General features: G+C 38.3%; 1 protein-coding gene and 1 pseudogene across 4 annotated transcripts in view; both read left to right on the top strand.

The window, feature by feature from the left end:
• KIAA0319L (KIAA0319 like) overlaps nucleotides 1-27,482 on the top strand; it is a 132,117-nt gene that overhangs the window by 39,666 nt on the left and 64,969 nt on the right. For 3 of the 4 annotated variants that reach the window (XM_075553791.1, XM_075553786.1, XM_075553782.1), the window contains exon 3: nucleotides 14,088-14,620. The exons of the other annotated variant lie outside the window; for it this stretch is intronic. In XM_075553791.1, coding sequence (XP_075409906.1) covers nucleotides 14,088-14,620 — 533 coding nt within the window. The remainder of the gene's footprint in view (nucleotides 1-14,087; nucleotides 14,621-27,482) is intronic. 4 annotated transcript variants of the gene reach the window in all.
• On the top strand, nucleotides 23,503-23,630 carry LOC142438004 (U1 spliceosomal RNA; annotated as a pseudogene).

The raw sequence follows: 27,482 nt of genomic DNA, 5'->3' as shown, positions 1-27,482 counted from the left end.
TAGTGATTCATCACACAAACAATATGTGATATGTATTGTGAAATAGTTATTTTTAATTACAAATAAATGAAATTTTGTCTTGAATCATGGTGCAACATGGGTAACAGTCTTACTATAACAATAGTAAGCTACATTGCTACATTTTGTGACAGTATGTGTAAAAAGTCAACGTCAGTGCGAAGGTTGAGATAGCTGCTTTCTCACCAAATCAGAAATTCTCCGGGCAGTCTTTGCAAGAGCACAACAAAGATCATCTTCCACAACAAGTCTATTTCTGTATTTAGACTTGATAACCAACAAGCTGGAAAACCCTGTTTCACAAAGATAAGTTGTTGGAAATGGACGAAGAAGGTGCAACACAGTCTCAGACAGAACAGGATGTGACTGCAAACACTTGATCCAGAATTTTGTAACTGGCATTGTGGAGAATTCAGTTCTTGCTGCATCACTGTTAATAAGTTCAATGAACTCCTCTTGTGCTGTCTCAGGAGCATCTTCAACTCTGACTGTGAATGGACTTCTGGCAAGTGCACATGGGGTGTCAGGTAGATTTGGAAAGTAGGATGAAATTTCGTCTGCAAGCATGTACAAGTGTTCTTTCACAGAAATTATCATCATAATCCTTTTGTCTGGTTCAATGTCATGTTCCTCATAGAAAGCAAATAAGGTAGGCAACATGTAAATTTTATGTTCATCCAGTTTTGTTTTGTTTTTTTGCCAAAGCTGAAGTTTCATTGGGAATGATTGAATCTTTTCAGACAAATCAAGGCATATTGCATGTGATCCTTGCAGTGATAAATTTAACTCATTCAAGATGGCAAAGATGTCAACCAACTAAACTATTAACACTTTTATCATTGAAAAGTGCTTCAAACTGCAGTCTTGCTTTCTGATTAAAAAATGTTTTGAGTTCATCATGAAGCTCAAAAACACGTTTTTAAACTTTTCCTCTTGACAACCATCTCACTTCAGTGTGAAATAGCGGAGCATTATTCAGCACATCTAACTCATTGCACAGTTGCGAAAACAGTCCACTGTTTAAAGTGCTTATCTTTACAAAATTGACAGAACTTATGATGCTTTTCATTACTTCTTGTAACTTCTGTGGTAGTGTCTTCATTGCTAATATTGTGGATTAATCATACAGTGAGTTCCCATGACTTTTGGTGACTCATTCAATACCAAATGTTCAAATCCAGATAGACCTCCTAGCATAGCTGTAGCGCCATCTGTCAACATACCATAAACCTTTTCCCAAGAGATCTTATGCTCTTTCAGAAATGAACCAACTATGTCAAATACATCACGTGCAGTAGTTGTCATTTCAAGAGGTTTGCAAAAAAAAAGAAACATCTTTAAAGTCATCATCATTAATATACCTCACGTAATCCAGTAATTGTGAACAGTTTGCAATGCCTGTAGAATCATCAAGCTGGGTGCTAAATATTAGAAGTGGAGCAGATTTCATTCCTGGATTACCTGATCAAGAAGATCAGCAGTCATGTCATCTATTCTTCTGAGACAGTGTCATTAGATAATGAAATTGCACTAAATTTTGTAACAAATTTGTCTCCAATCATAACTCGTACAATGTCTTTGGCAACTGGCAACAGTAAATCCTAGGCAATCTTGTGAGTTTTCGAAGCTCTGGCGATTCTGAGTGACACCAAATATGAAGATTCAATGGTTGCTACATTTTGTCTGTGATACTTGCTACCAGTGTCAAGTCTGGCATTTTTGAGTCCATCAGCTGTGCTTCTAAAATAGTTGGTATCCTTGCCGGCAAAGCTCGGATGCTTGCTATCAAAATGGTGTTTTCGTTTGTTTGGTTTCATAGAATCGGCTGATAGAACTTCACAACAAATAACACATTGTGGTTTCTCAATTCCTGCTGTTTCCTATGATTTACCATTCTCTGTTTTTGTTGTTGTTGTTTTTTACATACCTGTTACTATCACAAGGGGGCAGTATTCACATCAACCACAGTTGAATATAAAAAGACTGATCGGCATCCATATTAAGTTCACATGGTACAGATACTTTTTTTTTTTTGCACTAGTTGATGATTTCACAGTACGTGATTTTACATTTACCTAGTAATTATAATTTATGAAGTGTAATTTTACCTCCAATACTGCTGCTTTCAACACAGCAGCTACTTTCAACACAGCAGATGCTTTCTGCACAGTAGCTGCTCTCTACAGATGTGTGACTAGTCTGCATAAGTACATTATGGTGCCAACCCCGTCACATACACCTGTTGGTGCGATGATGTCATCATGCTGGACACACATGTAGGCATACCTGCATGTGGGACTCGCCTGGAGACGGATAGAGGTGTTTTCCGATGGTCTTAGGTGACCCCTGTGAAAGGGTCATTTGACCCCCAAAGGGGTTGCAACCCACAGGTTGAGAACCGCTGTTCTAAACTAAGACTAGGAAGAAGCTGACCAAGAGCTTCTACTTCTCAAAAGAAGCTGACCAAGAACAACCACCCCCATTCCACCAACAAAAATGTTGACCGAGGAATAGCAGCAGAATATAATCTGACATAGTGCCAAAAGATGAATCCCTCAGGTTGTAAGGTAACCAAAATATGACTGAGGACGAGCTGCCTCCTCAAAGTAGATTTGACCTTAGCGATATACTAAGGGGTATCCCCCCCACCAAAAATGGAAAAATGCACTGCTAAGTGGAGGTTTCGTAGTATGCATTTTTCCTGGTAGGCAAGCATTGAGCAACTCGCTCTGAATTAGTGCACCTAGTGGTGTTGCCTAGATAGGTTCTCTCTAGTCATAGTGAATTTTTTGTGAAAGCAGTTTTGCTTGAACCTAATTTTTAGTGATGACCAATTTAAGAGAATAGTGTGCAGCTGTGAAATTTTGTTTCCTGCTCAGGAAAAATGCCACAGAAGTTGTTGTGATCTTGAACACAGCTTACAAGGATAGCACTATTGGAAAAACTCAAGTGTGTGAGTGGTTTTCTCATTTCAAAAAAAAGTGAAATGTCCATTGATGACAGACCTCATTTTGGACATCTGTCAACTTCCCAAAAGGGCAAGAATGTTGACAATATTTGTGCTCTCGTGCTTGAAGACTGATGATGGACCATGGAAGAGATGGGGAGGTTATCTGGACTAGCTTGAAGCTGGATTCAGCTAATTTTAACAGAAGATTTTGGAATGAGAAGGGTTGCTGAGAAATTTGTTTCTTGGGTTCTGACTGACCACTTAAAAGAGCACTGAGTGGAAACATGCTGTGCTTTGAAAGAACAGCTCCAAAGGGACCCAGACTTTTTTCCCGGGTCATTACTGGTGATGAGACATGGAACTATTCTTACAATCCCAAAACCAAACATCAATCAAGCCAGTGGAAGACGCCATCACCCCAAAAAAGTTCATCAAATGAAATCAAAGATCAAGATGATGCTCATTTGTTTTGTTTTTTTATGTGAGGGGGATAGTGCATTTGGAGTTCGTTCTACCAGGTCATACTGTTAATCAGACTTTCTATTTAGTGGTTCTGGAAAGATTGCCTAACAGTATGTGACAGAAAAGGCCTGACTTGTGGCAGACAAGGGACTGGTTTTGCCACCACAACAATGCACCTGCTCATACAGCTATCTCAGCGTACCATTTTTTGGCAAAAAAAAAACCCAGCATGCATCTCTTGCCCCACGCACCTGCCTCACCTGACCTTACTCTGTGTGACTTCTTTTTGTTTCCACGAATGAAGAGGGACAAGAAATTGACAATGTAGAAGAGGTGCAGGAAAAAACGAGAGAGGTGCTGTCAGCCATCCAAACAGATGAGTTTGAAAAATGTTTCCAAGAATGGAATCGCAGATTTGACAAATGTATTAAGTGTAATAGAGGGTACTTTGAAGGGAATAAGGTTGTTGTGTAAGAAAATTCAAATGCATAGCTTGGTGGGGATTTCGGGCTTTTTTGGGTACCCCTTCATAAATGAAGTAAAGCTTCAGGAACCTTCATTTGCTGATGTGATATGACTCAGAATGAGAACCAGCTGTAGACAGCCATTACTAATCATGTTGTTGAATGTATGAAGTATGCATCTAGGAAAGTTGTCAAAATGATTATAACAAATGCTTGAAGATCAATATCCTAGTTATTAGGAAGGTGAAATGGACTGGTGTTGGTTATTTTGAATTGGACACTTACATGGTTTACTATGCTAGAAAGGGTAAATTGAAGAGAAATAGTGTCACATTTGGCATCAAAAAATATTTCAAGATTTACTCTGAAGTACAGCACTGTCAGTGATAGCATATTCATATGCCTACAAAGAACACTAGTAAGAGCTTGTGGGTTATGACTTTAATATAATATTTATATATCTCAACCGTACAATTGCACCTATGGAACCCGTGATTAGTTGTGGGGGTCTGGCATTTCCCCCCACAAGAGCTACTACCATTATCCAAATGTATACATCAGACTCTAATGCCATTGATTAAAAAAATTAAAGATTTAAAAAATCAATTTCTGAACATGATTAAATATACACTCAAGATGATAATTACTAGTGATGGAATGCAAAATTTGGAAACAAAAAAGCATCAGTAATTGGAAAATATGGCTTCGGTGATAGAAATGATGCAGGAGTAAAATTAAACTAAAAGAAGTTCAAGAGAGCCAAAGTAGAACCTTGAGTACGTCCCAGTTGATTTTAAAGACCACTTGAAGAATAGATTTGACTCATTGAATCCTATTAATCAATGTTCAGACAAGTTGTAGGGTGACGACAGCAAGAGTATCATTCATGAAGAAAGCAAAATGTTATTTAAAAAAAGAAAGAAAAGGGAAAGCAAGAAGAGAACAAAATGGATGAAACCTGCTTATGAAGAAGGTGTAGCTAAAGGAAATGAAAGAAATAGTGATGTAAAAGCTGAACAGAAAATTTCAAATTTCTAGAAGACAAAATAAAGCAGTACAATGAAATGAACAAATACCACAAAAGAAGAACATGCTTGGCATTTTTCTTTCTTCCAATATTTTTATTGTGAATTAAGTGGGGGTTTATATATATATCATTGTTTTTGCATTCAACAAATTAAAAAACTCCCAATAAAAGCCTCAATTTCTTTTTAAAAAATTAAAATATCATTTTATTGGGGGCTCTTACAACTCTTATAACAAGCCTGATTTTCTTAAGCTAAAAGAACTAGAGAACGGATTCAAGCCTTGCATCGCAATATTGAAGGGTTCTATGGGCACAATTTCAAATGACACAGGAAGCATCAAGGGAAGATGGATGCCATACAGTCAGTGTTCCCCAAGATTTGTCACTCTTCAGTCATTTCAGGAGATAGCATGTGACCAGTTATTGATAGCATTTAAAGAAGAGCTTATGCTTCACTGAAGGTATTAGTGAAAAACAAGGCTCCGGGATTTAACAGACCATCAATTGAAGGATATCATGGATTTTGGCTAAGAGCAGAGAATACCAGAAAGATGTTTACCTATGTTTTATTTATTATGTGAATCATAACAAGTTATAGATAGCATTGTGAGGAATGGAATTGACAGAACTACCTAATGGTGCTCATTTGGAACCTGTCCATATACCAAGATGTAAATATTCAAACAGAACAAGGGGGATAATTATTGTTACATGCAGATGAGTTGGTCCTGACTCAGAGTGACCCTATGTACAACAAAATGAAATTCTTCCCAGCCCTGGGCCATTCTCACAGTTTTTATGTTTGAACCCACTGTGCCAATTTCTCTCCTTAAGGATCTCCCTCTTTTCTGATGACCCTCCACTTTATCAAGGAGGATATCTCTCTCCAGGACTAGTCCCTCCTAATATTAGGTCCAAAACACATAAGAGCAACCTTTGCTATTCTGGCTGTACCTTTTACAAGACATAGTTTGTTATTCCGGCAGCCCATGGTATATTCAGTATTTTTTTGCCAATACTGTAACAAAGGCATCAGTTCTTCAGTCTTCATTAGTTATTGTCTAGTTTTTGCATTCACGTGAGGCAATTGAAAATGCCATGACTTTGATCAGGCACAACTCAGTCCTCAAAGTTACACTTAAAAGGTCTTTTATAGCAGTATTGCCCAATGCAGATATATTATTTGACTTCTTGACTGCTGTTTTTATGGGCATTGATTGTGGAGTGAGTTAAAACAAAATTCTTCACAACTTCCTATGTGTATCCTGATGTTGATTACTGGTCTAGTTGTGGAGATTTTTGTTTTCTTTTTGCTGAGGTATATGGTAATTCATTCGATCTTCCATCAGTGAATGTTTCCTTTCCTTTTTACTTTGAGCAAGCAAGGTTGTTTCATCTGTATATTAATGGTTGTTAAGGAGCCTTCCTCCACATTTATTATTCTTTATACGATCTAGCTTCTTGGATTTTTTGCTCAGCAGACAGATGAATTAAGGATAGTGAAAAGATATAGCTTTGACATACACCTTTCCTGATTTTAAACTATACAGCTCTCCCCTTGCTCTGTTTGAACCACTTCCTCTAAGTCTGTTTACAGGTTCTGCATGAGCACAAGTAAGTGTTCCAAAATTCTCATGATTCACATTTATCCATGTGTTATGATTCACACAGTTGAATGCCTTTGTATAGTCAATAAAACACAGATAAACATCTTTCTAGTATTCTCTGCTTTTATCCAAGATCCATCTAACGTCTTCAATGATATCCTTGTGCCAAGTTCTCTTCAGAATCTTGCTTGAATATCTGGTAGTTCCCTGTCAATGTACGATTGCAACCTTTTTTGAATTATCTTAAGCAAAACTTTACTTGCATGTGATGACATTGTTTGATAATTTCCACATTCTTTGGATTATCTTTCTTTGGAGTGGCACAGATATGGATCTTTTCCAGTTGATTGGCCAGGTAGCTTTCTTAAAAAAATTTTTTGGTATAGCTAAGTGGACATTTTCTACACTTGGTCTTAGCCAAAAGGCCGAGAAGCAATGATAAATGGACATTTTCAATGTTGTACCTTTTTATTGAAATACCACAATTGGCCTCCTGTTAATTCTTGGAACCTTGTTTTTCACCATTGTTTTCGGTGCAAATGACAGTCGTAAAAACTTTGCTTCTTCCATGTCATTAAGGTGAAGTCTTTTGTGAGGTGACAGCTCCTCCTCTGACATATCTTGAGTGTCTTCCCACCTGAGGAGCTCATCTTCTAACACTATATCCAACAGTATCTTACCTACTTATAAGGCTTTTCCTTGTTCATTTTTTAATCATTTCATTAGGGGCTCATGTAACTCCTATCACAATCCATACATACACCAATTGTGTACAGCACATTTGTATATTCATTGCCCTCATCATTCTCAAAACATTTGCTCTCCACCTAAGCAAGCCCCTGGCATCAGTTCCTCATTTTCCCCCCTCTCTCCCCACTCCCCTTCCCTCATGAATCCTTGATAATTTATAAATTATTATTTTGTCATATCTTATACTGTCCAAGTCTCCCTTCATCCACTTTTCTGTTGTCCATCCCCTGGGGAGGAGGTTATATGTAGATCCTTGTAATCGGTTCCCGGTTTCCAACCCACCCACCCTCCACTCTCCCAGTATCGCCACTCACAACACTGGTCCTGAAGGGATCATCTGTTCTGGGTTCCCTGTGTTTCCAGTTCCTATCTGTACCAGTGTACATCCTCTCGTATAGCCAGATTTGTAAGGTAGAATTGGGATCGTGATAGTGGGGGTGGGGTGGGGTGAGGTTAATTTTTTTAGAAGTAGATTTCTAGGAATTTCTTCCTAGTGTATCTTAGTCTGAAAGCCCTGCTAAATCTGTCTACTATGGGTAACTGCTGGCATTCAAAATAACGATGGTATAGCTTCCAGCATTACAGCAACACATAGACTACCACAGTAAGACCAGATAATTCCAAGTTTATAGCAATCTTCATTTTGTTGTTGTTATTAGGAGCTGTTGAGTTGATTCTAAGTCTGAATGACCCCAAGTGACAGCTGACCCATTAGGCTTTCTAGACTATAATTATTATGGAAGCAGACTCCTATATAGTACTGGGTGGGTTTGCCAACCTTTCCACTAGCAGTTGAGTAAATAACAGTTTGTGCTACCAGGGAAACTTTTAATATGTAAATGCTAGTTTTATTTCTTCAGAGTACAGATATTGCCTGGTGGTTTTATATTGATTATTGCACTTATTTGCTTAATTTTTGTCTTTTCCATATGAATCATAAGCTGAATTATAAGCACCTTCAAAACAATGCCTAAGGATGAAGCAGGTTCTCAATATTTGTAGTGTGGATGGATGAATAAGGAGATAAAGGTAATAGCTAGATGGCAGGTGGCATTCTTTGAAAAGAATGGAGAAGATCTGAAATGGGTAATGTAGAAAATGAAGAAAGAGTAAAGGAGGGTGGGAACTCAATTCTAGTCAGAATGGAGACCATTTACTTACAATGGCACTAACCCCCAACCCCCTAGATGTCTCATCTGAGATAGCCATTATCTCAGGCAGGTGGGGTAAAGTTGCTAAGAATGTCAAAACTAGAGAGATTGAAGTGATAGGCTTTAGAGTCCAATCTGAGAAAGGGACTTGAAGGTGAGTCTCAGATGTCTGCTCTTTCCCCTCTTTCTGAATAAGTTATCCATGTTCACAATTTTAGTTTTCTGTGGGAGAAGAGACCAGAGTACTTCTCAGAAATTGAAAGAAGGCCAAATATGACTTGAAACCAACATAAGGTATAGGAAGTGATCAAGAGATTAACCTGGAGAGTAGACGTTAAAGACCACCATTAGATTCAGGAGTGGCTGCAACAATGGGCTCAAAGAACAATCGGAAGGATGGTGCAGGACCGGGCAGTGGTTCATTCTGTACTTCATAGGGGCACCATGAGTTAGAACTGACTCAGTGGCAGCTAACAACAATAATACTAGATTCAGGAGTGACAGGATCAAGAACTACTTGATTCATGTGGTTTTAGTTCGTTTTACATAACAGGAGGATAAAATACTATCACATTTTGCATTATCATCTCAAGGTAACAGAGAAGCTGTCTGGGCTGGAAATGTGAATCCATATTTAGGAGCAATAGGAGTGAAAGTAGTAACTGGAGCCATGACGTAGGTGGCTTGTACAGGGGAAGAAATGATATTTCACTACAGTAAATAACTTTCTAGTCTTTAATAATTCTTAATGAAAAGCCTTTGCTGAAAGCACTCTAGCTTCACCTCCCTACCTCCTTAGGCTTTGTTTTCTCATCATGTAGTTCCCTGTTGCATGGTCACTTCCTTGGAGAAGTTTGCCGACTCCCCAAACGCAGGTGGCCTCTTCTATGTGCTCATGCTATATTGCTTGTCATGTTGAATTGAAATGACGTGTCTTGTCTTTCTCCTTTTGTAGACTGTAAAGTCTTTGAGGTCTGAAACAACATGTCTTGTTCACATTTTATCCTTAACAGCTATCATAATTTCTAACATATAATAGGTTTTAGTAAATGTTGAATTGGATTCTTAGGTCTTTGCTTCCAAACCATGGCCTTTGGTAGACATTTTGGTAGTTAAACAGATTCTATACCATATATACTTGAGTATAAACCGACCCGAATATCAGCTGAGGCACCTAATTTTACCACAAAAACTACATTAAAAATGTGCTGAAAAACTCGGCCTATACACGAGTATATATGGTATGTAATTTTATATTTTGTTTTAGTTCTTACTATTACATTGTAAACAGTTTTCTATCTTGCCACAGCAATTTTCTAGTCATCTTTTAACATGTGTGATAGGTATGCCATAAGTTCTTAAGCATTCCCCTAAGAAAAAATTTCTCTTAGAATATACAGGAATAGAATGGCCTGTCTTGTTAATGAACTCCCAATTGCAGAAGGTAATTTCAGAGGCTCGAAAACACTTGGAGTTGTCTTAGAGAGATTGTCAGCCCAAAGGGGAATTGAATTATATGTACTTTAACAATCTCTGTTATTCCCTGAAATTTAGTAATTCTTCTATGTTTTGTGGCCTTTTTAAGTGAATGTGGGCTTCTTGGGTGTGAAAGCATAAATTTCAAAAAGATAAAAACATCACTCTCGCAAATATAAAGGAAGCCTGTGTCAGATTTCCTTAACTAATGAATGAGGTCATCAGATTGTAAAAAGGCTGTTGAGGAATACAGTTGTATGTGGTTAGTCAGGAAAAGAATGATGATACAAGTGTGGAAGTTCGATATTAAACTTATCAATGTCCTACAGGTTAATAAAACTACAACTGTTGAGGTTATCTTTTCTGCTGAATGAAATGATTTGCATTTTAATTAGACAAAAATAATTTGTCAATCTTCTATATGTTAACAGCTACCAAAATGAATTAACTTACTGCCATTGAGTTTATTCAGATTTAGTAGGCTAAATCAGTATTAAGTGCTAAGTTAAATAAAGGTACATTCTCTTAACTCAGAGCTTGGTGAATTTATCCTTAAAGGGCCACCTATTTAGGCTTTGTGGGCCATAGATTTCTGTTACAATTGTTTAACTCTGCTATTATAGTGCAAAAGCATCCACAGACAGTACACAAATGAATAGATATAAATGTATTACATGGTCCAACTTAATTCACAGGAGCAGCAGAGGCTGGAGTTGGCCCCATGCTATAGTTTCCTGGCCCTGGTTTATTGCATCTGTAGTGAAATCTCTTCTTTCATTCCTGGCATTGCTTATTTGTGATTTCTCTTTTTTATCTGAGATCAGTCTTACTAGAGCTATATCTGTTTTGTCGATTATTTGAAACCAGAATTTGGTTTCATTGATTTTGTCTTTTGAGGTGCAATTCATAATGAAGGCTGAAGTCTTTGATCTTCATCAGCAGTAAACTTAGATAGCTTGAATTTATGAGATTCATACCATTGGTGACTGAGGAAAGGTAGATAGGAGGCAGTGAGGGGTATTTTGGTAGCTCTGTTTTCTCTTTGTTGCTATTTCTTCATCTTTTTGTAAAATGATTCTATAGTCTCTGGCCTCCTTCCTTGCTTTGTCTAACATTAGGTTGGCCCAAGTGTATCTTTCTGTGTTAAAGAACAGTTGCAGAGTGGCTTTCATGGTGCTAGACTCAATAGAACAGTAGCCTCGCTTTTATTTTCCTCTTATCCATGATTATTGTCCATCTTTAGTCTGTTGGATATTTAATAGGTATTTCCTCGGCATCAGGTTGACTTTGGCTGATTACCAGGTGATTGCTTTAGTCCGTCATAGCGCTTTTTAGTTATGTGCACATGCAGATGTAATTACCCTTCTCTTAAGTACTTTGATTGTGTTGCATATTTTTTCCTTTTTTTATGCTTCAAGACAAAATTTCACTTATTTGTAATTAGAAATAAATATTTCACAATATATAATTATATATTGTTTTTGTGATGAATCACTATGCTTTAATTATGTTCAATTTGTAACAATGAAAATACATCCTGCATATCAGATATTTACATGACGATTCATAACAGTAGCAAAATTACAGTTATGAAGTAGCAACAAAAATAATTTTATGGTTGGGGGTCACCAACACGAGGAACTGTATTAAAGGGTCACGACATTAGGAAGGTTGGAAGCCACTGCTCTAACCTGTGTCTTCCCCTCTTCTCACATCACCTCCCACCTGGGTCACCATCAAAGCTGGTTCCTTTTTGTGTGAAAACTTTTCCTTGGCTTTTTAGAACAGTGCTCTCATACAGTATTGATCTGTGTAGTGCTTGACTACTTTCACACAGCAAAACGTCCATTGTAACACTACATCCTCTTAAAGGGTAACAATGAATCTACCTAGGAACTGTTCATACCCTGGGGGAATCTGATGTTGCATATTTTACATATTTTATGTTATGACCCTGGACCAAGCCCAGAGCAAGTAACAAAGAGGGACTTAGGACTCAAAATTAAGAATCTCTCACTCTCAGAATCTTACAAATCAAGTTTGCTGTTAATTTTATGAGATGGCCTTCTTGCCTCCCCCTGGTTCTGGCCTTATATAATCTTGATCACAGCTTGTTAAAGGACATCTATTATACCTTAAAATAACTGTGTATAACAACTTTCATTTCACTTTATTTGAACAAACAAAGGTGAAATAATATTTCTAGAAAATCAATGCCATGCCTGAGGTAACTCAACAGCCAAAAGTTTATCCATAGGCAAATTAACTAGAATTTTGTATCATATTATTTAGGTTAATAATAGTAGGCTTGTACTTTGTTTCTAATCGTAATATGGCTTGCCATTAGAAAGTTCCTTTTTTAAAAAAATCATTTGATTTGGAGATCTTATAGCTTGTCTAACAATCCATACATCAATTATATTAGCCACATTTGTGTATGTTGCCATCATCATTTTCAAAGCATTTTCTTTCTACTTGAGCCCTTGGTGTCAGCTCCTCTTTTTTCCCTCCTTCCCCCACCCTCCAACCCTCAGGAACCCTTGATAAATTACAAATTATTATTTATTCTCATATCTTACACCATCTGCTGCCTCTCCTCACCCACCTTTCTGTTGTTCATCCCCCTGGGGGGTGGGTGTAGGTGTTATATGTCGATCATTGCAATCAGTTCCCCCTTTCTCCCCCTTCTCCCCTCCTGTTCCCCAGACCCTCCTGGTATCACTCCTCCCAGTACTGTTCCTGAGTAGTTTATCTGTCCCAAATTCCATGTGTTGAGAGCTCTTAGCTGTACCAATATATGTGCTCCAGTCTAGCGTGATTTGTAAGGTAGAACTGGGGTCATGTGGTATGTTTTATTGGTGCTATACTGCACCCTGGCTGACTTGTCCCTTCATTGTGACCCTTCTGTGAGGAGATGTCCAATTGTCTACAGATGGGCTTTGGGTTTCCACTGCTACCACCCTCATTCACATCAATATGATTGTTTGTTTTGGGTCTTTGATGCCTGATACCTGATCCCATCAACACCTCGTGATCACACAGGCTGGTGTGCTTCTTCCTTGTGGGCTTTGTTGCTTCCCTGCTAGATGGCTGCTTGTTTAACTTCAAGCCTTTAAGACTCCAGATGCTATATCTTCTAATAGCTGGGCACCATCTGCTTTCTTCACATTTGCTTATGCACCCGTTCTGTCTTTAGTGAAAGTATGGGGAAGGTGGGCATCACAGAATGCCAGGTTATTAGAACAAAGTGTTTTTGCATTAATTAAGGTAGCATACGGACATTGGGCCTTGAGTAGTAGCCCAGTGTCCGTATGCTACCTTAATTCTTATCATATAAATTATATGTACATAGACTTATATCCCTATAATTATATATTAATATATATATATATGTACATGCCTATATTTCCTAGTTTTAGAAAGTTCCTTATAGCAGAATCCCTCTGGCTAATATTGCGATGTGCAAAACCACATGACTTATGCAGATAGCTAGTAGAACATGAAAGCACCTATAACTTGAAGAGTTGCTCAGTTCATGTTGCTGCCAGCTATAGTGGGAGAGAAATACTCTAGCTTGTCAGTAACGTGTTCCGCTGGTTCCATAGTCTTCACACTGCCTTTGAGAAATCCTCTGGAGATGAGCGGAAGGTTCAAAGTGATGGGCTTCTGCTTCTCCCCACCCTTCCATACATTTCAGCTAGAATAGGTTCTGTGTTATATGTTTCATGAACTGGGTTCTGTGTAAAGGTCTATGTTAGCGGTTCGCAACCTTCCTAATGCCTCAACCTTTAATACAGTTCCTCATGTTGTGGTGACCTCCCCCAACCATAAAATTATTTTTGTTGCTGCTTCATAACTGTAATTTTGCTGCTGTTATGAATCAGGCAACCCATGTGAAAGGGTTGTTCAACCCCCAAAGGGGTTGCGATCCACGGGTTGAAAACCACTGGACTTATTAAGAGGAACCAGTGGCAAATGTGAAGCAATACTTAGACAAGCTAAAATGTCTTGAGCCAAAGGGCTTTCTTTTTTGCTTTCTCTGTTCCATTCACTAGAAAGCTTTCCCACCTTCTTTAAAAACTAGTCTTCAAAATAGGTTCAAATGTTAGCTTCAGGGCTCCTTGAGTAGCAGTCGACTCTGTTGTGATTTCATCTTAAAATGTTTTCATTCTTTGTTTTTAGATGCCAGTGAGAGCAGGTGCCAGCAGGGGAAGACACAATTTGGAGTTGGCCTGAGATCTGGGGGAGAAAATCACCTCCGGCTTCTTGAAGGAACCCCCACTCTCCAGTCATGTTGGGCTGCCTGCTGTCAGGACTCTGCCTGCCATGTTTTTTGGTGGCTAGAAGGGATTTGCATTCAGGCTAACTGCAGCAGGCCCCAGAGCTGCCGGGCTTTTAGGACAAACTCTTCCAATTCCATGCTGGTGTTTTTAAAACTATTTCAAACTGAACATGGCTTGGGCTTTCCACCTGAAGATGATGTACCACATCTTCTGGGGCTAGGTTGGAGCAGGTCATCTTGGAGGAGGCAGAACCCACCCAGAGCACCATTCACACCTGCTGTATCTTCCAGTGTCCAGCAGAGCTTAATCAGGAAGCTTCAGAAGAGAGATAGTTCCATTGAAGATGTAGTTACCACACCTGTAGTCACACAGCATTTCATAAAGAATGACTCCAAGGAAGTAGGTGATGTGATTACCAGTGACTCTGCAGAGGTAAGCATGTTATGAAGAAAGAGCAGAGGAGCTATGAAATCTGCTCCCAACTTTTGGCACACAGCATCGAAGCTCCTGTGGCGTGTGCAATGCTCCAAGGCCGTGGAATATATGCATAAAGTAGCCTGGTGCCCTGTTATTTGGTGCTGCCTAGAGGGGCAAGGGTAATTTGACCTTAGAGACACTGACTCCTTGCAAGTTTGGCTATTGTTGGTAACAGCAGAAAACATCTCATTATCTAGTCTAAGCTGGTTCTTGGCTACAGGTAAGTGCAGTTATGTGGGTGTTAGTCTCCACCAACAGTTCTGCAGTGTTTTCTGCCAGATTGCAAAACACTTGATTGATGTGGTTGCAGTTAAATTCTCCTCCTCCACCCCATTTCCCCCCTGTAAACACATCCTTAAGAAGTAGTTCTATTCCAGTCCGAATTAACCATGCTTCCTAGTTCTGCAGATTTTAAGACATGACCTGCTGAGCTGAGGAGCCGGATGTGGTCATTAGTCAATAGGTCTCTGGGTGAATTCTCTCCAAGCTGTGTATGCACAGAGAGATGCCACCAGTAGAGTTTATTCTGCTTATTCTGCTTCTGCATTGTTGATCTTCCTAGGCGAGTGATGAAAAGGAGTGACTCACTCTGTGCTCAGTCTCCCTTGATTGCTGTGACTTATTTTTGTATTTGCTTTGTCCTAGTTGTCTCTATAGCGTTGAAGTCAGAGTGGGGAGGCTACTATATGCCAGTCACGGTGTGTGCTAATTATTGTACTGTGTTATTTTGTTTAATTTTCATAACAATATTTCTAAGTAGGTATAATAAAACCCTGTTTTCCTGATGAGGAAACTTAGGCCCAAAGAGGTTAATTAGCCTGTGATCTTGTAGCTAACAAATAGCATAATTAGAATTGTAACTCAGATTTAATATTGAGAAAAAAAACCCTCTAGCAGTGCAAAATTAGAGTTATAAGTTTTAAGGCACCTTGGTGGCTCAGTGGGGGTTAGACATTGAAGAGTCTAGCCCACCAGCTCCTCCTCAAAAGATAGATGAGGCAGTCTGCTGCCACCAAAATTTGTAATCTCAGAAACCCTGTGGAGCAGCCCTGCTCTATTCTATGGAGTTTGTAATGTTTTTCTGTTTGTTTTGTTTTCTCCCAAAATCAGTTTATTGGGAGCTACATCATTCCATAGTTCAATCACATCAAGCAGTGTTGTATAATTGCTATCACAATCAGTTTCAGAACATTCCTTCCCTTCTTGAACTCCTTGACATCAGCTCCCCTTTACACAAACTCGCCCCCCACCCCCACCCCACCCCACCTTCCTGTAATGGGTTTTAATATGCCTGGAAACATTTAAGGCAGTAGTTCTCAACCTTCCTAATGCGGTGACCCTTTAATACAGTTCCTCATGTTGTGGTGATCCCCAACCATAAAATTATTTTTGTTGCTACTTCATAACTAATTTTGCTACTGTCATGAATCGTAATGAAAATATTTGATATGCAGCATGTGTTTTCATTGTTACAAATTGAACATAATTAAAGCATAGTGATTCTTCACACAAGCAATATGTAATTATGTATTGTGAAATAGTTATTTCTAATTACAAATAAATGAAATTTTGTCTTGAATCATGATGCAACATGGGTAAGTCTTAATATAACAACAGTAAACTACATTGCTACATTTTGCGACAGTATGCGTAAAAAGTCAACGTCAGTGTGAAGTTGAGAATACCTGCTTTCTCACCAAATCAGAAATTCTCCGGGCAGTCTTTGCAAGAGCACAACAAAGATCATCTTCCACAACAAGTCTATTTCTGTATTTAGACTTGATAACCAACAAGCTGGAAAACCCTGTTTCACAAAGATAAGTTGTTGGAAATGGAAGAAGAAGGCACAACACAGTCTCAGACAGAACAGGATGTGACTGCAAACACTTGATCCAGAATTTTGTAACTGACATTGTAGAGAAATCAGTTCTCATTGCATCGCTGTTAATAAGTTCAATGAACTCCTCTTGTGCTGTCTCAGGAGCATCTTCAAATTTGACTGTGAATGGACTTCTGGCAAGTGCACATGGGGTGTCAGGTAGATTTGGAAAGTAGGATGAAATTTCGTCTGCAAGCATGTACAAGTGTTCTTTCACAGAAATGATCATCATAATCCTTTTGTCTGGTTCAATGTCATGTTCCTCAAAGAAAGCAGATAAGGTTGACGACATGTAAATTTATTTTCCGGTGGTCTTAGGCAACCCCTCTGAAAGGGTCGTTCAACCCTCAAAGAGTTTTTGACACATAGGTTGAGAACCGCTGATTTAAGGAAACCTATTATTAATCTTGGAGCCCTGGTGGTGTAGTGGCTATGAGTTGGGCTGCCAGCTGCAAGGTCAGTAGTTCAAAACCACCAGTCACTCCTTGGGTGTAAGATGGAGCTTTCTACCTGTAAAGAGTTGCAGTCTTGGAAACCCACAGGGGGAGTTCTACTCTGTCCTATAGGGCCTCTCTGAATTGGCTTTGACCCTATGGCAGTGAGTTTGGTTTTGGTTTGGTATTAGTGTCAGGTCTCTAAGAGCTTGAGATATAAAGGTAAACCAAACACAACCCTGCTCTCAGGGAGTTTACTGTCTAGTGGGGAATTAGTGATGATTGCAGTAATAGATTTATATACACGTTACTGTAGGAACACAAAAGAGAAAATGATCCACTGGAGCATGCAGTTAGGGTGTATGTGTAAGAGATAAGTAGGGTTTTAGTAGGTAGTTGTGTCAGCAAATATTTATTGAGCATCTACTATGTACACATTATTATAATAAGCTAGGCACTAGGGTTATTCTAATAAGTACATAAACCGATTTTTGCCTTAATGGAGCTTATACTCTGGGAAGGTCAGCATACATTAAAATTTTAAATGTTAAATACTTTTAAGCATGATGCAAGGTATGAGAGGATGAGTACAGGAGGCTGTGACAACCTAAAGTAAATAAACACAAGTCAAGTCTAAGGGGAAATAAAGTTTAAAAGAGGAAAAGTTTAAATTGAGATTGAAGTTCAAGTAGAAATTAGGAGAAGACACAGGAAAATTATTTCAGACAAAAGATTCAGAGTTGTCTGGAGTATCAAGTAATTGAGAGTGATTTTGATGAGCAAACAGCTCAGTGCTAGTGAAAAAAGGAATCTTGAGAGTTATGAAGAGACTTGAGGTCTTCTTAAGATGTTGATCTTTGTCTTTATCTTCAGATTCGTGGGATGTCTTTTAAGAGTTTTAAGCAAGGAATTACAATCATATATAACTGTGTATTGAGTAGACTAGGAAGACTTTACGTTGAGAGATTAAGTAGGAGGCTATTGCAGTGCTTCAGGAACGAGAATGATTGAGCTTGAGATGGAGGTTAGAGATGCAAGAAAGGGGATAGATAATAATTCCTTAGCGTTTGACTCTTAAACTTTAGCATGCATCAGAATCACCTACAGGTCTTGTTAAAAACAGATTACTGGGCCCCAACTCCAGAGTTTCTGATTTAGTAGGTATGTAATGAGGCCTAAAAATCTGCATTTTTAGCAAGTTCTTAAATAATGCTGATGCTACTGACTGGGGACCACACTTTGAGAACCTCTGCTTTATAAGGTGGGGAGGGTGGTGGTTAGACTGTGTAGCACAGAACACAAGATCAGCTGTAGACAGAAAAGACATCTCTTTCATTGTGCTAGGAAGGGAAGGAAGGTGGTTTAGATATAGCTAAAGTGGTTTTATAGATTCAGCAGAAGGAAATTGTGGTAGTTCTAATTCCATTACTGTTTCCACAGAAGTAGGAGAATAGATCATCTGCTGAGAGTAGAAGCAGAGGTAGATGGGGTGGGTAGATTTGGGAGAGTAGTACAAGCCTGAGATAGCCATTATAAGAAATACTCATCGCTGTTAAGTAGATTCAGACTCATAACAACAGCCCAGCCCCTTAGGACAGAATAGAACTGCTCCTTAGGATTTTTGAGGCTGTAAATATTTAGGAGAGCAGATAATCTCTTTCTCTCAAGAAGTCACTGGCGGGCCTGAACTTCCAAACTTTTGGCTAGCAGTCCAACACTTGGCACACTATGGTTCCTTTTATTCTAAAGCATAGGAGATGTCAGATGAGATAAGGAAATAGGAGGGTTCTTTTAAAAATTCATAGAAAAATGGAATGAAGATATAATAGAATTTTAAAATTCTTTTTGCAGAACTCTTTGAAGCTCTCTTAGGAGGATTGCTAGGGTAACACCGAAAATGAATACCATGAATTTATAACAGTAGTACTGATATTTAGAGTTCTGTTAATTGATTGCATCAGACTCTCATCTAGGTAAAGTTGTATCTCATCCTAAAGTTATAGTTGATTAGTTGCTCATAGAAGACCCCTTTATAGGGTTGATTACATTGTTAGGTCACATCATGAGGGATACTAAGTCTTAATTGCCAAATCATTGAGAATTCAGCCCAGTTAACACAAAATCTATCACAGTTGTGAACTTGGCACCTATACAAGTCTCCCTAAGCTATATATAATCTCTAAATAAAGACATTTATAAATTCATCCTTGCTCTTAACATGATACAGCTAACATGCATATAACTGAAAATATACAGCATATTTTATAAGTGAACTAACAGAAATAAGGGGAAAACTCATAATAACACAGTCCTCATTTCTGCACTTGATCACATGACTGTAGCTAGTATTTCGAACTAACTTCTTCCACCACTCATTTTGTATTCTTTTTTTCTCAACAAGTACTTCAGCTGGTTGTTCTTTGTTTGGTAGGTGACTCAAACCTTCATTACTGAAAGGTCTGGGGTATTAATAGTCATGTCAGAATTGATTTGCTGTAGTTTACCAGTTTTTAAAAATTACAGAGGGTAATAGTACTAAGAGACATCCTAAGGAATCTCCTACGTTCCAGATGTTTGTCTCCTTTATGTAATATCACTTCAGTTTCCCATGAGTAATCATGATCAAGTATACCATTCAGTACAGTAACTCCTTTCTCTGCTTGTTGATTCAGACACAGGCCAGGAGTGTCCACATTCTTAACTTCCAGTTGAATAGAATCAGTGTTATTTGTCCAAGTGGAAGTATTCCTTCCTTTGGAATTATAATTCCAGACTTAATTAACATAATAGGTCTCAGTAAAAATCCAAGTGGTCACTAGAGTAATAGTGAGTGGTGTCACTTCAGCTTCTTTCCTTGGTTCCTGGATTCATGAGTCATGGCTGTTGGAGAAATAGCACCATATATTATGCCCTAGTTTAAAGGATGTAAGGCCTCTTGAAGATAACTGCCCTAATTCTGCAAGGTATTATTACCTATCTGGCACTAAAATTGTGTCTTTAGAAGACTATTTATTGTATCAAGGCAGCTGTTTCAGGATGATGGGGAACGTTCCAAGACCAGTGGGTTCCATGAGTATGGGCCCATGCCTTATTTCATTTGCTTTGAAGTGAGTCCTTTGATCTGAGGCAATGCTATATGGAATGCCATGGCACTGGGAAAGATATTTTCTAAGTCTACAGATGGTATTTTTGACAGAAGCATTATATACAGGGAAGGCAAATCTGTATCCAGAGTAAATGTCTATTCCTTCCCTATACGGGAAGGAAATACCCTAATGTAATCAACCTGTTACCAGCTTGGTAATTGGTGTCCATGTGGAATGATCTCATTTCTCAGATTCAGTGATGGTCTCTGCTGTTGGCAGATTGGGTACTCAGCAGTAGTAGTAGCCAAGTCATCTTGGTGAGTGGAAGTCCTGACTCACATAGCTGTGGAAACTTATGAATCCAAGATTCACAGAAAGAAGTTTTTGTGGCTAAAGAGATGAATGAATCCTGGGTTAGCAGGTTAGGCTTCTGGCTGCAGAGGTGTATGATTCCAAAGTTAGTAGGTCAGATACTGGTTGCCGACAAATGGCAGCCCATTGGCTCAAATGGCAGTTTGCTCAAGGCCAAAGAACCAGAGATTGATGAACCAGACAACAAAATACAGGCCCAGGAAAAAGCAAGTAAGCTTTTCCACAGCATCGCTTACATTGGAAGCAGGTCACATCCCTGAGGAAACATTTTTTTCTATTGGGCTTTTCATCAGGGCTGTGATCTAAGTAAGAATGATGTATTCCAGCCTAATCTTACAATGCATTGGGTGCTCATAGCATGTCTTTTTATGGAGTTGATTACATTGTATTAGTTCACATCCTGAGGAATTACTAGCTATTAATTGATAAATCCAAAAACAACATATGGGCATTGAGAGTCTTTGATCATGATGATGATCATAGCAACAATAGTTAATATTTTCTTATTGTGTTCCAGGTTTTATTCATTCTGAACTCTTTACATGTATTAACTCCTGGCTCAGTCAACTTGCCACCAAACCTAGCCATGGATAGGCTTTTCTTATGCAAATATGGAGGAGGATCACTGAGGTAGAGAAGACATTTACTCATTTGAAATGGGTTGAAGGAATTCAGTGAGCTTAAAGAACATATTAAATTAATTATCTAAGTGGGCATTTTCTTGGAATTGTCTATCTTGAAAGAAGTATAGTCTTTGGACATGTTGTCAGGAAAGCCCAGTTCTAGGAGAAAGACATTATGATTAGTAAATTAGGAAAAGAAGACGACTCTCAATGAAATGGATTGACAATAGGGGCTGCAACAATGCATCAAACTTAGCAACAAATGTAAGGATGGTACAGGATCAGACAGTGTTTCATTCTGTTTTGCATAAGATCACTAACAGAACTAACCAGGTGGTACCCAACAAAAACAATAATGTATGGACATTAAATCTTTGATGATTGTGATCATCATCATATCAGCAATAGCTAATGTTAACTCTGTACATATATTAACTCTCTTAAATCTTTAGAACAAACTCTCTAACATATAATTGTTATCCCTATTGTTAAGTGAAGGAACTCAGGAGCAGAAAGGTTGAGGAATATAGCTAAGGGAACACAGCTAGTATATGACAGAACCTATATATTCTGTTTCTATCCAGAGTCTGCTCTCTTAACCCTCTTACTCATCAGGCTTAGGTTGAAGAGATTTTGAGAACTACGTATCAAAATAAGTTGAAGGATGACCTCTGTAATTAGAGTTGTAGCATGGCAAGATGGCAGAGGGAAGAGCTTTTTAATAAGAAGATTGAAGAATAATGGTTTGAAAAGAGCATTAGGGGAGGGATAGTGAAGAAAGTAGCAACTATCTTCAAGCCAGAAGTATGGGCCAGCGTCAGGGGCATGTACCTGTCCAGTTCTGTTACTGTCCTAATATTCTTAAGTTTTGAATAAAATACCTTGCATTTTCCTTTTACATTGGCCCTGGAAATTATGTAACTCATCTCTCAGAGGTACAGAGAACAATATGTGGCATGATAGAAATAGGATACTTTTGGGTTATAGAGTAGAAACTCCAGATAATTTAGAAATTTTTGGAGAAAGAAAAGAAGGTTGGGTCACAGAAGAAATAAAGATCATTATAGGAATTAAGAGTTCTAGTTGTAAATGTATAAGAACTGATTTTCTTTCCTCAATTCCTCCCCCACAAACAAACAAGCAAACGAAAAGCAAGAGTAAGCCCTAAGTTGTAGAATTTGCCAATTTCTTATCATGACCACCTCAGGTTAATGTGGAGTTACTGGAAGCAGAATTGGAACTGATAAACATAATCATCTTTTGTAAGCTGGTGCGAGCTGGCTCCAGTATACTACAGAACAACCATAAGCGATGAAATTAGAAATGAACCACTAAAATCTGGAAGATAGTGAAACTAAACCTCAAGTCTCACAGATTTCAGGTGTGCCGGGGAAGGAAGGAAGATCTTTGGATTGTGTTGTCTGGGGAGTTCTTGTTTACTGGCAATAAGCAGGAACAATCAATTGCTCTTAGTGAACATGATCTCAAGAGCTTTCTAGGCTCACATGGAGAGTGGGTGGACACAGTAGGAGTAACACTGAACGCTAAGCCCAGGAATGGGAGTGGGTCTTTGTTGCAGGTAGGATTGCACACAGATAATGCTGTTTGACCTCACATGTTGAGAACTGCAAGCATTGCTACAGAATGAAGCAAAATGGATCCTCTCAGATCCAGACATATTTCACTCTATAGATCATGCTTTGGTGCTTGATTCTTATTCTGAAAGCCAGAGAAAGCTTTGGAAGGGTGGTAAAATCATGCACTCAAGAGTAGTTAACTACTCAGCATTTATTGTAGAAGAGGATTCAGAGTTCAAACTTCTGTTTAATGAACTAGGGAAATGCAGAGAAATGCATGCAGTGCAGGTCTTCTAACCAGGGAGGGCTGGCTCACAGCACTTGTTTCTAGTTTGTCCTGTTTTCACTAAGCTAGGTCAAGCAACTCTGCATCCCAAATGGAAGAAACTATCATAAATTGCTCTCCTCTTGCCTGAAATCTCTGCTGAGCTGCAAAGGCATTGGGTTGTCAGGATACATTTTTCACTCTTAAAGAAGGTTACGTATGTTGTATCCAAGAAAAAGTACTGTGAACTTTTTGCAGTTTCAAAAGTGGAAAGGAAATGTCACCATTCTATTCTCCTTTCTCAGCATACAGAGGAAGTTTATTCTGCTTGATTTAAGCACCACATTCTTTTTTACACTGTAAACCTCTGAATTGTTTGTATGACAGCAAAGGCTAGTTGATTGGATACTGGAATTTACACTGATTTGTTATACTTCTGTAAAGATTTACTGTCTCAGAAACCCACAGGGTAGACCTACTCTGCCCTACAGGGTTGATACAAGTTGGAATCAACTCAATGGCAGTAAGTTTGGTTTTGGCTGTTAAAGTCATCCAGTGGCAATTAATTACTGTCAGTCTTGCTTTGTGAAAGGGAAAGTGTATACTTACCTGGCAGGGGAGATACCATGAACAGGAAGGTGGTTTTCCCAGGGCGAGGCTTATCCATTGCACTCCGGGTGTGCTGACCCCTGCGATTTCCCCAAATGTGGGAAACTCGACTGCATAAACAAAAAATAAATTTAAAAAAAGAAGAAGAAAAAAAAGAAAGGGAAAGAGTGCTGGCTTTGAGCACAGGAAACCCTATGTTCATTAGGTGTGCTCATATATGTGAACATGTGCACTCGCTCGTCTATGCCAGGAAATTTGGAAGATAGCTACTTGGCCAACTGACTACAAGAGGTCTGTATTGTGCCCAGACCTGAGAAAGAATAATGATGAACGAACCATGGACTGCTAAAAGAACAAACTGATCTGTCTTGGAAGAAGTATGGCCAGAGTGCCCCAGGCAAGGATGGCAAGACTCTGTCTTACATACTTCTGACATATTGTCAGGAGAGTCGAATCCCTAGAGAAAGATATCATCCTTGGTAAAGTGGAGGGACAGCGAAAAAGAGGAAGGCCCTAAAGGAGATATATTGATACCATGGCTACTACAATGGGCTCAGGCATAGGAACAATTGTAAATAAGATGCAGGGGAGAACCATGCATTATTCAGTTCTGTTGTGCATAGTGTCGCTATGGGTGGGTAGCCACTCATTGGCTCCTAACACCACCAACATATGTAAGGTTTGACTTTAGGAAGATTGAGGTGTCTTTTCCAATTTTACCACCCACCCATTTCCAATCAATTATCATACCATTTCAACCCCAAGTAAACCAGTGCCTTTCTGTGGAACACTTGCCTGAAAGGATAAATGGACCAATCAAGTGGATACCTCACATGCTGGCTTTATTTTACCAAAAACTTTTGTGTTGATTCCACGTAAAGCCTGCACATACTCACTTACTTCATTTTATAAGACAGGTGTGGTTTGTTGGCAGAAACAGAAACATCTAAACCCACAGCTATCAATTCAATTCTGACTCATTGCATGGCCCTATAGAACAGACTAGAAATGCTCCATTGGGTTTCTGAGCCTGTAAAGCAGAAACCCAAACAAGTTCTGTTTTCCTTGAAAGATGTTTTTGTTTTGTTTTATTTTTTTGGTGGGAGTTGTGTTAGTTTGCAGGATGTTTTCGTTTGCTTGGTCTTTCCCCCCACACCGCTTTAAATGTTTTCTTCTTAGACTGTGTAGGTTTTGTCAAGGGTTCATTTATTCTTTTGAATAGTACTTCCCTAATCCCACAGGACCGAGTCCTAGGTTCTCATTTTCAGGTATCGGAGCAATAGATAGGCTGAAAATATTCACAGAATTTTTTTTTAGTTCCAGACTAAAGGACTTCTGGCTTTGGTAATTTGTGTTGGATCTGTCAGTACCATCTATATACCTATATTCCCTGAGTGCATACTACTCAAATAAGTACTCACCTAAGTAGTTTATTGCATCAAGAGAAAAAGGGCACCACCAATGGGTAATGCCACCAAACCAAACCAATTTTGACTTCTAGTGATCCTATGGGACAAAGTAGAACTGCCCCATAGGGTTTCCAAGACTGTAACTCTTTATGGGAGCAGATAAACTAATATTTTTCCTGTGGAACAGCTGATAGATTAGCAGCCCACCGCTTAACCCATGGTATTACCAGAGCTCTTTACAAATGACTAAGTGGCTACAAAATACTGGTAGTTGTATTGTTTGTTTGTTAAAACCATTCAAAATTGATCATTAAAAATCTTTTGAAAACTTTATGAGATCCCTCCAAGAGATACCTGGATTCTATAAGTAAATTATTGCTATTAAATTTTTTTCTATTAATTCTCAAGAAAAGAAAAAGAAAAACCGGGTAGCTTATTATATGTATATGATGGAAATGCCTGCAATTTTAGTAACCCTTTTTCAAAATATTAGTTTCAACAATGTCTTTTCCTTATTATGTTTCCTTTAAATCTGCCCTCTGTTTTTTTACCCTATAAAATGATTTTGAGTTTGAGAATGTATTTATTGGATATTTTGTAAGCTAACTTATGGAGCAAGAGACAGTAGGCCTTTTGTTCAGTAACATATCTCTGCTAATTGACAGAACTCAAACTATGAGGGAAAAAGTCTCAAAACCAAGCAGCCTTTAGTTAACCCGGCAGGTTGCCATCCTGCCCCACTCCACTTCAAGGATGGCCTGAGTCTTTCTAAGGAGACTCTAAGAAGACATAGCTTTGTAACTATTACAAGGATCACTATAATGTTCTCCAACCTCAGTTACTGAGAATTGTTCAAAGGGTGTTTTTAAACCCACTGGCTTTGCTATTGTGTAGCCTCATGTCTTAGCAGGAAGCAGGATATAGGAAGACACTGCCTTCTGGTAGGATTTTTATTAGTTATAATGATAGGTCTTTGCTTTATTTTAATAGAGATTAAAGAGATAGTTGGGTGGCATGTATCTTACCAAGGCATGTCCTCGCATGGACTGTGGTGTTATAAACAGGATAAATGGGAGCATCCTGTGGGTGCCCCGTAGGAATAGATAGTGATGGAAGCTTTTGTTTTGGTATCTTAAATTATTATCTTAATTACTGGAGCTAGCTTATTTAATTTGGAAATGATAGCCTCAGAGCTAGGAGCAAGGGAAAAGGAGAAAGATGAGGAAGGAAAAAGAAAATGAAAGAGAATGTGAATTGAAACCCTTCATTATTCTCAATAAGATGTCTTTGAAGGAAAAACAGTTATATCCACCAGAGGAATGATTTTTATGATTTGTGGTTTGTTCAGAATTGTGTCAGTCTCTGTGAATTAGGTGAAGTGCTAGAGAAATCTGCCTAAGAAACTTTCACTCAAATCTTTGTCTGCCTTCCTGACCTTATAACATCCCCTAAGAAAATTTAGTACTGTTTCTTAGTTTCTGAAGTAAAAGGATTTGTTCTGTATCTCATTTTCCTGATTGTTTAAAACTACGAAATAGTAAAAATGCTTTGGAAATTAAAATATCTCTGCCTAACTTTAAAATATTCATACTTCGACCTAGTAATTCTAATTCTGGGCCTTTATTCTAAAACAATAATTCCTAAATAAAGAAAGGCTTTACCTGCAATAATGAGATGCCATTATTGAATAGAAAAGTGGAAGCAGTCTTTCTAATAAGGCAAAAGTGGACTATTCTGCAGCTGCTAAAAATACATTTTTGGGTGCATAAATGGCTCTTTTGTTACTCCCTGCTACTTTCAGTATAGTCACACTGAATGTTTGCTCTTCTGTGGACACAATTAATTTAAAGGACAGTTTTATTCAAATATAGTTGGCATATCGTAAATAAAGTATACAATTTTTAAGTATACAATCGTTTAAGCTTTATATGGGTATATACCCACAAAATCATCACTGCAAAAAAAGAAACAGCATATTCACCTCCCTAAAAGTTTCCTCCTACCACTGTATAGTCCCTCCCTCCCTTAGCCCTACTTTGAGTAGAATTGATGTCAGCTCTTCTCTGAATAGAATTTACTAGTGAAGCCATCTGGATCCAGACGTTTTGTTGGAAGTTTTTTAATGACCTGCTCATTTTTTCTTTCATTAATGGGTCTATTTCAGGTTTTCTACTTTAGTCCATGTTAACTTAGGATAGGAAATGTTTCTAGAAATTTGTCCATTTCATCTAGATTTTCAAAAAATTTTGGAGTATAATTCTTCATAGTATTTTCTTTATTGTTTCTTTTCTTGTGAATATAAGCTTATTTTACTGCCCTAAGTCTAATATTTAGAACTCTTTTGTTAAGGTGTTGTTTTTACTTCTTTTTGATATTCGTATTTATTGCAATAAATTGTCCTCCAAGCACTGCTTTTTTTGTGTCCTACAAGTTTTGGTATGTTGTGTTTTCATTCTAGTTTAACTTAAGAAAAAAACTTTAAAAACTGTTCTTCTATTACCCAGTAGTTTTTAGCCAGGTGTTATTCAATTTCCATATATTTGTGTTTTTCCCCTTGATCATC

Source organism: Tenrec ecaudatus, chromosome 1, assembly GCF_050624435.1.
Source record: "Tenrec ecaudatus isolate mTenEca1 chromosome 1, mTenEca1.hap1, whole genome shotgun sequence".
Classification (NCBI taxonomy): Eukaryota; Metazoa; Chordata; class Mammalia; order Afrosoricida; family Tenrecidae; genus Tenrec; species Tenrec ecaudatus.
This window is presented reverse-complemented; position numbering and strand designations above follow the sequence as displayed.